This window comes from Lissotriton helveticus, chromosome 1_1 (genome assembly GCF_964261635.1).
Source record: "Lissotriton helveticus chromosome 1_1, aLisHel1.1, whole genome shotgun sequence".
Taxonomy (NCBI): Eukaryota; Metazoa; Chordata; class Amphibia; order Caudata; family Salamandridae; genus Lissotriton; species Lissotriton helveticus.
The window spans coordinates 916,590,920-916,603,009 of record NC_136057.1 but is presented as its reverse complement, the minus strand read 5'-3'; the positions used below and the strand labels follow the sequence as shown (position 1 = coordinate 916,603,009).

At 44.2% G+C, this 12,090-nt stretch overlaps 1 protein-coding gene across 2 annotated transcripts in view; it reads left to right on the top strand.

The window, feature by feature from the left end:
* The window catches only part of LEMD3 (LEM domain containing 3), a 212,046-nt gene that overhangs the window by 184,679 nt on the left and 15,277 nt on the right, over positions 1–12,090 (top strand). For both annotated transcript variants that reach the window (XM_078676332.1, XM_078676325.1), the window contains exons 11-12: positions 4,635–4,740; positions 4,814–4,892. In XM_078676332.1, coding sequence (XP_078532458.1) covers positions 4,635–4,740; positions 4,814–4,892 — 185 coding nt within the window. The remainder of the gene's footprint in view (positions 1–4,634; positions 4,741–4,813; positions 4,893–12,090) is intronic.

Here is a 12,090-nt window from a genome sequence, read left to right as displayed (position 1 = left end):
AGATTGTCCACAGCTCCTTCGAGACCGCCACCTTCCTGGAAAGCTGCACACACTCTGAGATCAATGCCCTACTCAAGAAACCCACAGTGGACCCAAAGTACCTCAAGAATTTCCGGCCCTTCTCCCTGCTCCCTTTCCCGGCAAAAGTCATCGAGAAGATCGTCAACAGACAACTGACCCACTTCCTCGAGGAGAACAACATCCTGGACCCGTCCAAATCTGGATTCCGCAGCAATCACAGCACCGAAACCGACCTCATCGCTGCCACCGACATCAGGACCCTGCTGGACAACGGCGAAACCGTGGCCCTCATCCTCCTGGACCTCTCTGCTGCCTTCGACACAGTCTGCCACCACACACCACACACTACATATACGCCTTCACAACTCAGGGATCCGCGGCAAAGCCTTAGACTGAATCCCCTCCTTCCTCACCGACAGAACCCAGAGGGTCCACCTCCCCCCCCCCCACCGATCTGAAGCCACCAAGATCACCTGCGGCGTGCCCCAAGGATCATTGCTCAGCCCAACCCTTTTCAGCGTCTACATGGCACCGCTCGCCAGCATAGTCCGATCGCACAACATAGTCTCCTACGCCGATGACACCCAGCTAATCCTCTCACTCACCAAGGACCCCGCCACTGCCGAAACCAACCTCCAGGAAGGAATGCAGACCGTCGCCGACTGGATGAGGAACAGTCGACTGAAGCTAAACTCCCACAAGACGGAAGTCCTCATCCTGTGCTCCACCCCCTCCACCTAGGACGACTCTTGGTAGCCGGCTGCTCTGGGAGCCGCACCGACACCCACCAACCACGCAAACAACCTGGGGTTCAACCTGAACGCATCGCTCTCAATGACCCAGTAAGTCAACGCCGTGTTCCTCCTCCTGTGTCAACACCCTCCACATGCTTCGCAAGAGGTACAGATGGATCCCCACTGGATCCAGAACGACTGTCACCCAGGCCCATGTCAGCAGTAGACTGGACTACGGCAACGCCCTCTATGCAGGAACCATGTCCAAACTACAGAATAATAATAATAATCCACATTTGTATAGCGCACAATCACCCGTTAGGGTCTCTAGGCGCTGGGGGCCGTCGGGAAGATTAAGCAAGCTATTGCCCAGAGTCGCAATAGCTTGTTTCACGATCATTAAATGGCTGCGGAAGATTATCTGGATGCTGCCTGTGGATACCCAGAAGACCGTAGTCAATGCGCTAATAACATCTAGGCTTGACTACGGTAACATTCTATATCTGGGCTCCAATTTAGCTGTAACCAGGCGGCTACAACTGGTCCAGAACTCCGCAGCCAGGCTGTTGTGTAAGATTCCTAGGACAGCAAGGATCTCGATTCACCTTAGAGACCTACACTGGTTGAAAGTTGAGAACCGGGTCCGGTTTAAGGCCTTGACCTACATGTTCAAGATCAGAGCGGGAACCGCACCACGGTATCTGCAGAAATTGGTTAGGCCCCACGTACCTGTACGGAATCTCCGCTCTTCAAATGGAGCAACCATCATGGTTCCCAGATTCAAACGGGCCCGAATGGGAGGTAAATCTTTTTCTCACCTGGGACCAGTTCTTTGGAACTCCCTTCCTTTAGCCTTGCGCAAAGAGGAGAACTTTGTCAGGTTTAAGAAACAAGTTAAAACCTGTCTGTTTAACAAATAACTGTTTAAATAAATAATTGTCGATTTGTTGTCAGCAGCTGCTTTCTGTGTTTTGTTCTCTTAGCCTTGGCGCCGGGAAACCCTTTGTGGGTATCTGTGCGCATTACAAATGCAAAAAATAAATAAATAAAATAATAAATGGTGCTGGGCTAACCTGCCGCCGGAGCCGGGGATCGAACCCTGATCCCCAGATTCCAGCGTCAGTCGCCCTGGCCGCGGCGCCACACCTCTGCTACAACGCATACAGAACGCCTCCGCACGCCTAATCCTCGACATACCCCGTCACACCCACATCACTGCCCACCTGAGACCTGCACTGGCTCCCATTCAACAAGAGGATCACTTTCAAGCTACTCACCCACGCTCACAAAGCTCTCCACAACGCCGGTCCAGCATAGCTCAACAAACGCCTCACCTTCTACACCCCGAACTGCCAGCTTAGCTCCACTGACCAAGCCCTCGCCACCGTTCCACGCATCCACAGTAAGACCACAGGCGGCAGATCTTTTTCCTACCTTGCCGCCAAGACATGGAAAGCCCTTCCCCACCCATCTGTGACAGACCCAGGACCTGCTGACCTTCAGGAGACGTCTCAAGACCAGGCTGTTCGAGTAGTAGCTGCACCACCTCTCCACTCCCCCCCGCACCTTGAGACCCTCACAGGTGATTAGTGTGCTTTACATATGTCGAATTGATTGATTGATTGATGTAGGGCATTGAAGAACATTGCGCTGCCTTTCGGCTACAGGCCTAATTTGATCAGATAGATCATTCAGAACTCAGTACGGAATGTTAAAAAATCGTATTTTTATTATTTTAATTTTTTTTTAACAGTGATTTCTTGTCTTGCCTCCTGAACAGCCGCCGTGAAATTTGGGTGCCCTTCTTTGGGTCAGTCCTGGACCATTGTTTCAGCTGGCTCCTTAAGGTGTCTTAGCATGTGCAATCTGCAACACTGCTCCAAATATTGCTGTTTTGGCGGTGGCTCTGATGTGTCTAAAAAGGTTGCTTCATGTGTCAATAACCCTTACAGCCCTTTTCCGCCATGCAGCCACGCGTGTTGTTTCTTGGTTTTTCACAATAATGGCTCAATTCATGGCCCCTCTTGTGCAGTATCTTACCCGCATCAGGAAACCCTGGTGTTTCATAATGTTAACGGGTGGTTGGCCGGTTTTCACATTGCATCCAGTTATTTGATATCCTGAGAAAGATTCAGTTATGCTACAGCTCTTAAATGTATGAACCCACCGGCAGGTCTGTATGCCGAGTACCGAGCTCAATGCAAAACGAGCTTGGCTGGCGCCATGTTAGTTGGGAGATCAGAACGGCCTGTGGCTCATCTCTATGGGCTGGGTTCCTATTGTAGACATCCACACACCTGACATCCTTGCGCTACTCAAGGGCAGAGGTCAGAAAACCTTATTCGTACCAGTTATTTCCCGCAACTCTCCGGTAAATCGAACACCCATCTAAGGTTTTGTGCTGCCTAGTGTAGGCTCAGTCTTTCTGCATATTGGCCCATTGGGGTGGGGACAGGGGGATTGAATTGGTAGGCAGCCCCTCCTGGTGGTTGAACAGCGGCCCCTTTTCAGCTAGTTCAGCTTTCCTTTGTTATTACAGCAATAGCATGTCAGTGCCACACGTGGATTGGTACTCAGTAGTCCTATTTATTGGAACGGGTGATTTTCTCATTGTTTTCCATGCCCAAACTCGCCCGTCCGGCTGTTCTGACTTCACCCACTGCACCTTCTTCTCCTATGTCTTCTCTTTACTTTCTGCTTCTGGTGTTCTTTTCTGAAATGGATAATCAATTACAGTTTCTGCTCTGTGCATGGCTCCTCAGAGTAGTTATCAGTGTTCCATTTTTTTTTAAATTTTTTTTTGCAGAGTTTTATATAGCGCGAACTAGAACCGAACCGAATCAGTTATCAGAGCGCTTTACATAGCACCAGTTACGTTACATGAGGACACACTTTCATTTTAGGCACGGGGAGATTAAGTGATTTGCCCAGAATCCATTCAGTTCCATTCATCGGAGGCAGGTGAATCCTGCTCTTCCTCTGGATTAGTATTGGGGATAAGATTCCTGTCACATTGGATACTCTTTCCCATTATAGCATATTGTTAAAGCATGGGACTAGAGTGGTCATTACATGTTTCCGTTTAGAAAACAGGGATTGAGAAGGGATCTGTTAGGTCAGGTTGCTCTGTAGCATCTCCCAGAGGACATGCAGACTTCTAAAAATGTGTGCTGTGCTCTTTGACAAATGATTTACCGCTGGCTTTTCTGATGACACACAGGTCTGCCGACCAATTTGCTCTTGCAACCCTGTTTCTCCAACACTGAAACTCTGCTCCTTTGCTTTGTGACTCCTGTAGGAACCGACACAGGCACTTAACTCTGCTTACGGTCATGTAATAGCAGAAAGAGCCACTGGGGTGTGGCTGCAGAATTAAAAGGGGTTAAAAAGCTGTACCTTGTTGGGCTGCCACCATCCACTGAGCCAGCTTTCAGTAAGCCTGAACACAGGTCATATATCTGTCTGACTGTGAAAGCTAAACAGCCTAACACGAGTATAGTGTTCTAAGTAGCGTTGTGAATGACTGTAGCCAGCATCTAGTGATAGTCTTGATCACTCAAACATAACAAAATAATATGACACTTAGACAAGAGAATGACCAAGAGAGTAGCAAAGGAAGAGGTCCGGATGCATACCAGAAAGAATGTTTATAAAGGTTAATGAGTTGGCTACTCTGGTCTATGTAGTTTGTAGTTTTAATTCCTAGCTTTTTGGGTAATGTAGGTTTTGAAGGCTGCTGAATATTGTCAAGAAGAAAGTTTATCATAATCCTTTCATATGGTCATAACATTGACTTGTCTTGTTTGCTCTTCAAAGAAATAAATTGATGTTTTCCCCTCGTGCTCCATGCAGCGTGATTGAGTTTAAGTTATTTTTCAGGGAAATAGGAGATCATTGGCATCTTGCAATTCAAGAAGCAATATTGGAGAAATGCAGCGATAATGATGGGATTGTTCACATAGCTGTGGACAAAAACTCACGTGAGGTAGGTTTAAATCTATTACTTTTGTTTCTGAATTTATTCTATGAACTTGCACTAAACACATTTCATTTTGCAGGGCTGCGTGTACGTCAAGTGCCTATCTCCAGAGTATGCTGGAAAGGCATTTAAAGCACTGCACGGGTCGTGGTTTGATGGTAAGAATGTTTTTATTTTTTAAATGTGCACATGATCATTCAGATGAACAAAACATAATTACATTTAGCTTGAAACAGTATGGGTAACATTTACTTTTTAACATATTCGGGGAAGGTCCTAATACTGAGCTCCCCTGTTCTGTTCGATTTCTTGATTGCACTGGACATGCCCTGAAGGGTATCTTGGAGCTGAAATAATGGATGTTGTTTATTGCCTAACTCCGTGGTACTCATTTTTTTGTTGTTTTCTGAAGGGTGAAAGACTCAATGAACCCACCGGGTTAAAACAATTGGTCATGAGGTCAACACAAATCAGTGGAGTGATGCCTTACTTCAGTGAGCCACTGGGCCTGGCCATTAAACTGTTTTGTAGTCTTGTTTCATTATGGAGAGTATGGTTTGGCGGTGGATTTTTTTAAATTAATTTTGAAGCTTATAAGGCAACATTTGTTTTTTTTGGCTAGTTTTTTGTGTTGTGTGTGAATGAAAATAAAGGACATTGGGTGGACCAAATGGGAAGTGTTTGTGGGGTTTTGATTAGGGGGGAAACACCGATAATGGAGGATTGTTTTTTTTCTAAATTCTTACTTGGTAGAATAAATATTAAATAAGAAATGTCTTAAATGCACATTCAGTTGCGAAGATTGAAGGGTGGGTTTACACACATCCTGTAGCAATATTAGTAACCTGACAATCACAAAGGTATATATCTCAATGTCAGCAGTACGGGACTACAAATGGTTTTATAGTTGTGTACTAGTGGGGCATTCCGTCTGCCATGCACTGTTTTCCAAAGCATTGCCTTTGCATTCTTCCTAGGTCTATTTTTTATTCAGGTTCAATAAGTGGCTGCTCTATGAAATATTTAACCCAATTAAGTGCTGTTGGCAGTTAATCATACCATACAAAATGCAGGTTTACAGCAGTTTGGTACTTTATCTGTATTTTTCTTCACATGCTAGATAGATACATTTTAAGTAACTTTAAATTCACATTTGGATTTTATAGACCTGTACCTTTTGTAAAACTGCTTGTTCACCTGTGGAAATGGATGCTAAAGTAGAAAACGTAATCTCTTTGACGTTCTCAGATTTTAGCTTGTGTTCTTTAAATATTGCTTTTCAGTTCACCCTAAAACTTTTTTCGAAATGGACAAAGTAATATATACCATCTTTAACTAAGTTTGAAAAAGATCATCATTTTTTATTTTTTTTAATACTTCAATGCCTTGGTTGGCTATGAGTCATTGGTATTGGATACTAAGGTTAGGAAAAAGCCTTCTGTCCTTCAGTATTTGACAAGGTAGGCAGGAAGCATAAAATGCCACACTAATTAGCCTTTTAGTGCACAGACCTTAGTAGTTAGGGCTGCATTGGTTACTGCAAAGTGTTAACGGCTTTGCTGAAATGAATTGAGAGCTTCTGAGTTGTAAGTGGAATTAATTAAAATGCAACTTTAACTCTGTTTAATGATTCCACTATGTATGAAGTACCAAGTGGCTTGAAAAATATTACATCAGTATATAATGGGACCACTAAAGACAGTACTGTAAGGTATCAAACATCTTGTTACATTAAGCCTGGCTATTTGCTGAAGGCAAAATTAATGTAACTTGGTGCTGTGTGCAACTTTTAAAAAGGTGCCATTTATTTTGCCCAGAGTTTCCTGTCCCATTCACGTTTGCACACTGGATCTGTTCCCGAGACAGCTTTCTGCCATCCTAGGGATACATGTAAATGACTCCCATGAAGGGACACAATATAAGCTTGCTTGGGGAGAGGCGACACCTTTCCCTGGCAGGAAGACATATGGGTATTGGCCCAAACGTCGTTTTTTAAAGGAGATGCCGCCTTTGAAGGTCAAATGGCAAACACTCAGAAGAGGGGCTGCTTTATTGTTTAGGGATGACAAGCTGGCACTATAGACCATGGGGAAGCCAGTTGTTAAACTGGCTTTTCTGGGGCTTTTAGCCACCTTGGTAACTACATCTCCAGGTTGGGCTAGGGAGCTCTGCATGCCGAGAGAAGGGGAGGGGTTCTGCCATGTTGGCAGTGGGCAGAAGGGGGCCTCCTGGGATAGCTGGAAGCAACAATTCACAGGTAGTACTAAGGAGGGAGGTACCTAGTAGCCCATTGGCTAGTTACTATCATCTCCCCAGAGCACATTTTGTAGTGTAGTTCCTATTTTCCCAATAGGCTCTGCGCATTGGAATAGTACCTACAGCAGTAAAGGCCTAGGCCAGACGTTAACTAGGTCTACTACTGTCGATACTAGACTTAATTTTTGGGTTTGCCAGCTAAGCTCAGAGTTCGCTAGAAACTTTCTCGAATGTTCAAGGAAGGATTAACTCCCCTGATTAGACAAGAAGGGATTTAGTTTCTGACAACCATAGAACATGACAACTTTGCTCTCCCCTAATCAAGAGTCAATCTCAAGAGTCGTGTGAGCACAAGGCAATTATTTTACTCAGTCAGTACGTGCATTCTTAGTCTCATCAGAATGTAGAGAAAAGGAAGAGACGGGCGTGTTCAATAAAAAGATGTTATTTATTGATCAGTCTCTTTTCTCGTACAAGAGAAATGGATCGATATTATTGCAATACTTATAGTTAAGTAAAGTGCATACATTAAAAGCAATAGTATAAAATAATACTGTAAAAACATTGATATGGTTTCTGAGCCATATGATGTTTAAAATGATTAAAATATATTTACATACACATATACATTTGACTAAACGTACTCAACTGGTGTTTCTAAATACGCCTACCCCGTGTACCTGACCTAAGTCTAATGCGTGGGCGGGAATAGAAAGTTACAGTTTAAGTTAAGTTTGTTTTTGCCAAGTGAATAACTAAAGAATTCTCTAGGAGGGGTTATTCAGTTCTGTACCTGGAATTTAGGATGAATGAGGAATGGTATCTCTTTCTCTGCTCTCGATATTCCAGGCTGCCTGCGAGGGCTACCCGGAAGCGCCGGTGCTGGGTCTCTCGGCTTGAGATAGCAGCGCGTCTCTCAGCGCGTCAGGAAGGCGGGGCTGCTGCCTGCGGGGTCTGCTTCTGCTCTCGGCTTCGGCAAGTATGGCTGCTCCGTCTTGTCACCACGCGTGTGTTTTGCATAGGGCAAGATCGGCAATATTTATACCTTAAAGGTGCCGGGATTGACGTAAGGATGGACATAGGTACGTCAATAAAGATGTCATACGACTTGCTCGTTAGCACATTCTTTACTAAAGTTCTCTGTGAAATCAAAACAATGGCCGCACGGATTATCCAGGTTGTCATAGGTTTGATTTGTTATGAGAACGTCGTATGCCTTATCAGGGGCTGGAGGAATATCGCTTGTCTAATTAGATCTCAAGCGTTATGACCTAATCAGATAACACGTTCCTGTGCCGTGGTGTGACTGCGTCAGATAACGGTATCTGCATCATGGGGGATTTCTTGCCTCATGGGCTGACTGTTAGTTAACTAGCTAGGTAGTTTAACCAGAATAGGGTCAGGAATAGGGGGATCGATTCAGAACCTATAGAAATACACGACAATTTAAGGGTTCCTGCGACCCAGAACTTGGGTCTTGTTGAACTGGATAAGAGGACTGAAGCTGCATTGCCTTTATGCACCAAGGACCATGCGAAGAGAGAGTGCACCAATGTAGACTGCATTAAGTAAATAAGTAGAAGGGAGGTCTCCTCTCAAGTCCAATCAGGGACGAGGAGAAAACAACAGTAAAAAACAAAGGAGTGGTCCCTAGCTGGCCTAAAGTTTTGGCAGAAAAAGGAGTGTTTTCCTTTTAAGAGGATAAAAAAGGGGGGGAGAGAAGGGGGCGGAGGGGGGTGGACAGGCGATTAGCCTATAGGTGCCATAACCACATGAAAAATAATTCACAATATTTGAGGGAAAAGTACATAAAACAATTCATAACACAAGATTTAGAAAATTGTACAATTTTTAATTCACAGAATACAAAAATTAATATATAGTGCCGGTTAAATACAATTTAAAAATGTACTTTGAAATGTACATGGGTACAAAGAAGTGTTTTTTAATACACTTCTTTGTACCCATGTACATTTCAAAGTACATTTTTAAATTGTATTTAACCGGCACTATATATTAATTTTTGTATTCTGTGAATTAAAAATTGTACAATTTTCTAAATCTTGTGTTATGAATTGTTTTATGTACTTTTCCCTCAAATATTGTGAATTATTTTTCATGTGGTTATGGCACCTATAGGCTAATCGCCTGTCCACCCCCCTCCGCCCCCTTCTCTCCCCCCCTTTTTTATCCTCTTAAAAGGAAAACACTCCTTTTTCTGCCAAAACTTTAGGCCAGCTAGGGACCACTCCTTTGTTTTTTACCAATGTAGACTGCACCTGCTAGCTAGCAGAGGAAAGGACTTTGCCTGTTGTGTCCTGTTCATGGAGAAGTTGACTCCTGAGCCCAGTTGAGGTAGGAGGCTCAGAGGGTCAGTTGGATGAACTCCTGGTCATAGCACAAAGCCACAAAAGCTGGAGAAGCCTACCGGAGCAAGTTAGTAGCCCAAATTCCCAGATAGTCACTATTCACCGCCATTCAGCCCCAGTAGCCAGGATCTGACGCTCAAAAGTTGTCCCCGAGCCTGGTAGAACCAGGAGACCTGTCGGAGTGCAGCTTAGTCCCCCAGAAGGCAAGTTACTGCCAAAAGAAGGGAACTTCTGAAAACTCCGTACCCAGGTGACTGGTAGCTAGTTTTAGCAAATAAAATCTGACAGGCCTTAGAGGTCATTCAACCACACCATATAATACATCCTGTTTTCTCACATGCATCTTCCAGAAGAATATCAATGATACTTATAGGTGCTGGTAGAAGGCAACACTATCCTCAACGTGTTTATAATCTACTGACTCTTAACAGGCACCGTTCTAAGCAGGCATTCCTGGCTGTGCATATCTGTGTTCATACCAGAGAACATATTTGAGTTGGCTTTCACTTAAAATGTATTTGGCCAAACAGATTTTGCTTCAGAAACTGTGAAGGCTAATAACACTCTAAAACCACTTGTAGCAGTGCAGACATGGCAAATTACAACTTTACAGAATGTAATTCAATTCTTGCCAACAATAGATTTAAAAGATGCTTACTTCAGAATATCAATGTATTCAGGTTACTGAAAATGCTTAAGATTTATAGTACAAGATGTACATTACCAACTCAGGATGTTGCTTTTGGCCATAAGGTATATACCAAAGGTATTTAGAAAATGATTGTTGGTGGAAAATAATTGTGCTGTCAAGCAGTTCATGTGTATCCATATCTGCGCCACTGGCTTGTAAAGGGAAGTGTTGCGTGCATGTCAAATGAGTACACAAACAGTAATTCACCTGTCTGTCGGACCCCGCTCAGCCCAAGCACTGCAGGAGCGTAGCATGCACCAATCCCCTTCTCGTGTCCTCTAAAGACCCACAGGAGATTTACACTGTGAGCCTTCCAGTGGACCTGAAAAGAGGGTGGTATATCACGAGACACCAAGTCTCCCACCCTGTAGAACGTCAGGACACTGCTCCCTCCTCCACGCCTCTGCACCTGGAGTTAACAAGGAAAGAATAATACCTCCGTTTACACAGATTCTACAATGCCTCTATGTCCGTGACCATGTCCCACCCCAACATGCACCCCTTCCTCACCAGTGGTAAGCGCAGGCTTGGCTTCGTGAAGGAACTGGCTGGAATATCCAAGAGAAAAAGACACTCCAATATGGCAGCAGCCAGTCAGGGGCACTCAAACACAGCGTCCTACGTTAGTTAAAAGTGCAAAACTAGGCACAATAGAAGGGGAAAAAAATAAGGCCAGGGATAAGATTCCGTGAAGCCAAACAAAAAAAAACCCTTGTGTAGTCAGAATCCAATAGGGTAGTCTAAAGGGGAAATGAAAGAGAGACTAGCGACTCTCTTTGCTTCTATCGCGTCAGCGCTTGCAAAACACCAAAGCCTGAAGCGGAGTGACCCGAAACGTCACTTCCGCGCGCCAACGATGTGGAAAGGCGCCTATGCAAACACCCGGACTCAGGAAATAGCGCGATTAATTAATCTCGCTACGGGCACAGCACAATGTGGCAATGAGTGAGATCGGGAGCCCCCGCTCACGCAACTAGTAACCAGCAACACCAACAAACGCTGGCAATAGAAAACGACAGTGACCAAAGAAAGGGACAGCAAAGAAAAAGGGGAAGGGGTACTAAACTTACTCACTACCTCCAAGGGCCAAGGGAAAGGGAAACCAACGAACAGAATCTCACACGAGCCCGTGAGAGATGACAAAGGGAAGACGACTTGGACCAAAAAGGGAATTCCTAGGGCAACTGGAACTCACAGCAACAGCACAGGAAACAAAGGAGCAGGATACCAGGGTCCAAGCAATGGCGATATCGAGCAATGACATAAAGGTAGGACCCACATTTATTCACGAAACCCAGGTCATGTGATGGTGACCCATGGTCACAGAAATAGGACTAACCGCCGTTCCTAACACTGTCACGCTAGTTGGGCTTCATGGTCCATAATAAAATGTCACGTTACCACCATCAAAATGGAAAGTGTTCTGGGCACATAGATCAATGCAAAAACATTCAAAACAGGATACAGATCAGACTAATTGATTTAATGACCAGCAACACACATGCTATTTCCTAAGGCCACAACTTTGTCATATCCTTTTTTGTAGCTAATACGAGATATGGAAGTGGACACTAGAAAAGAATATTGTTGTCATAGCTCACCTTCCAGTAAGGCAGCACATAGATTCAGACAGGCTAAGGAGACAAGAGAATTGTCAGAGTAAGAGAGAAGATCAGATTTAGTCATACTTATTCAATCTGTGAGGAACGCTGCATGGAGATATTTATTCGCTACGAAATAAAACAAAAAATGCCGAAACTTTGCTTCCAAACATTGCCATTCAATATCTTTAGAGAAGGCATTGTTGATAAGCTAGTATGTGAGATTTGTTTACAATTTTCCAGAAGTTCCATTGGTAGTAACCAAATTCAAACATTTAACATGCTTGTGATAAAGATGGCACCATAGATAGCTCATTAGTGATTGTATTCAGACCTAGTGCACGTCAGACACAAGTGTTGTCAAACTACCTCTACAATAGCAATTGTTTACAATGAATGAGGGGGAAATATCATTTGGACCTGCCATCTTTTCAACTAA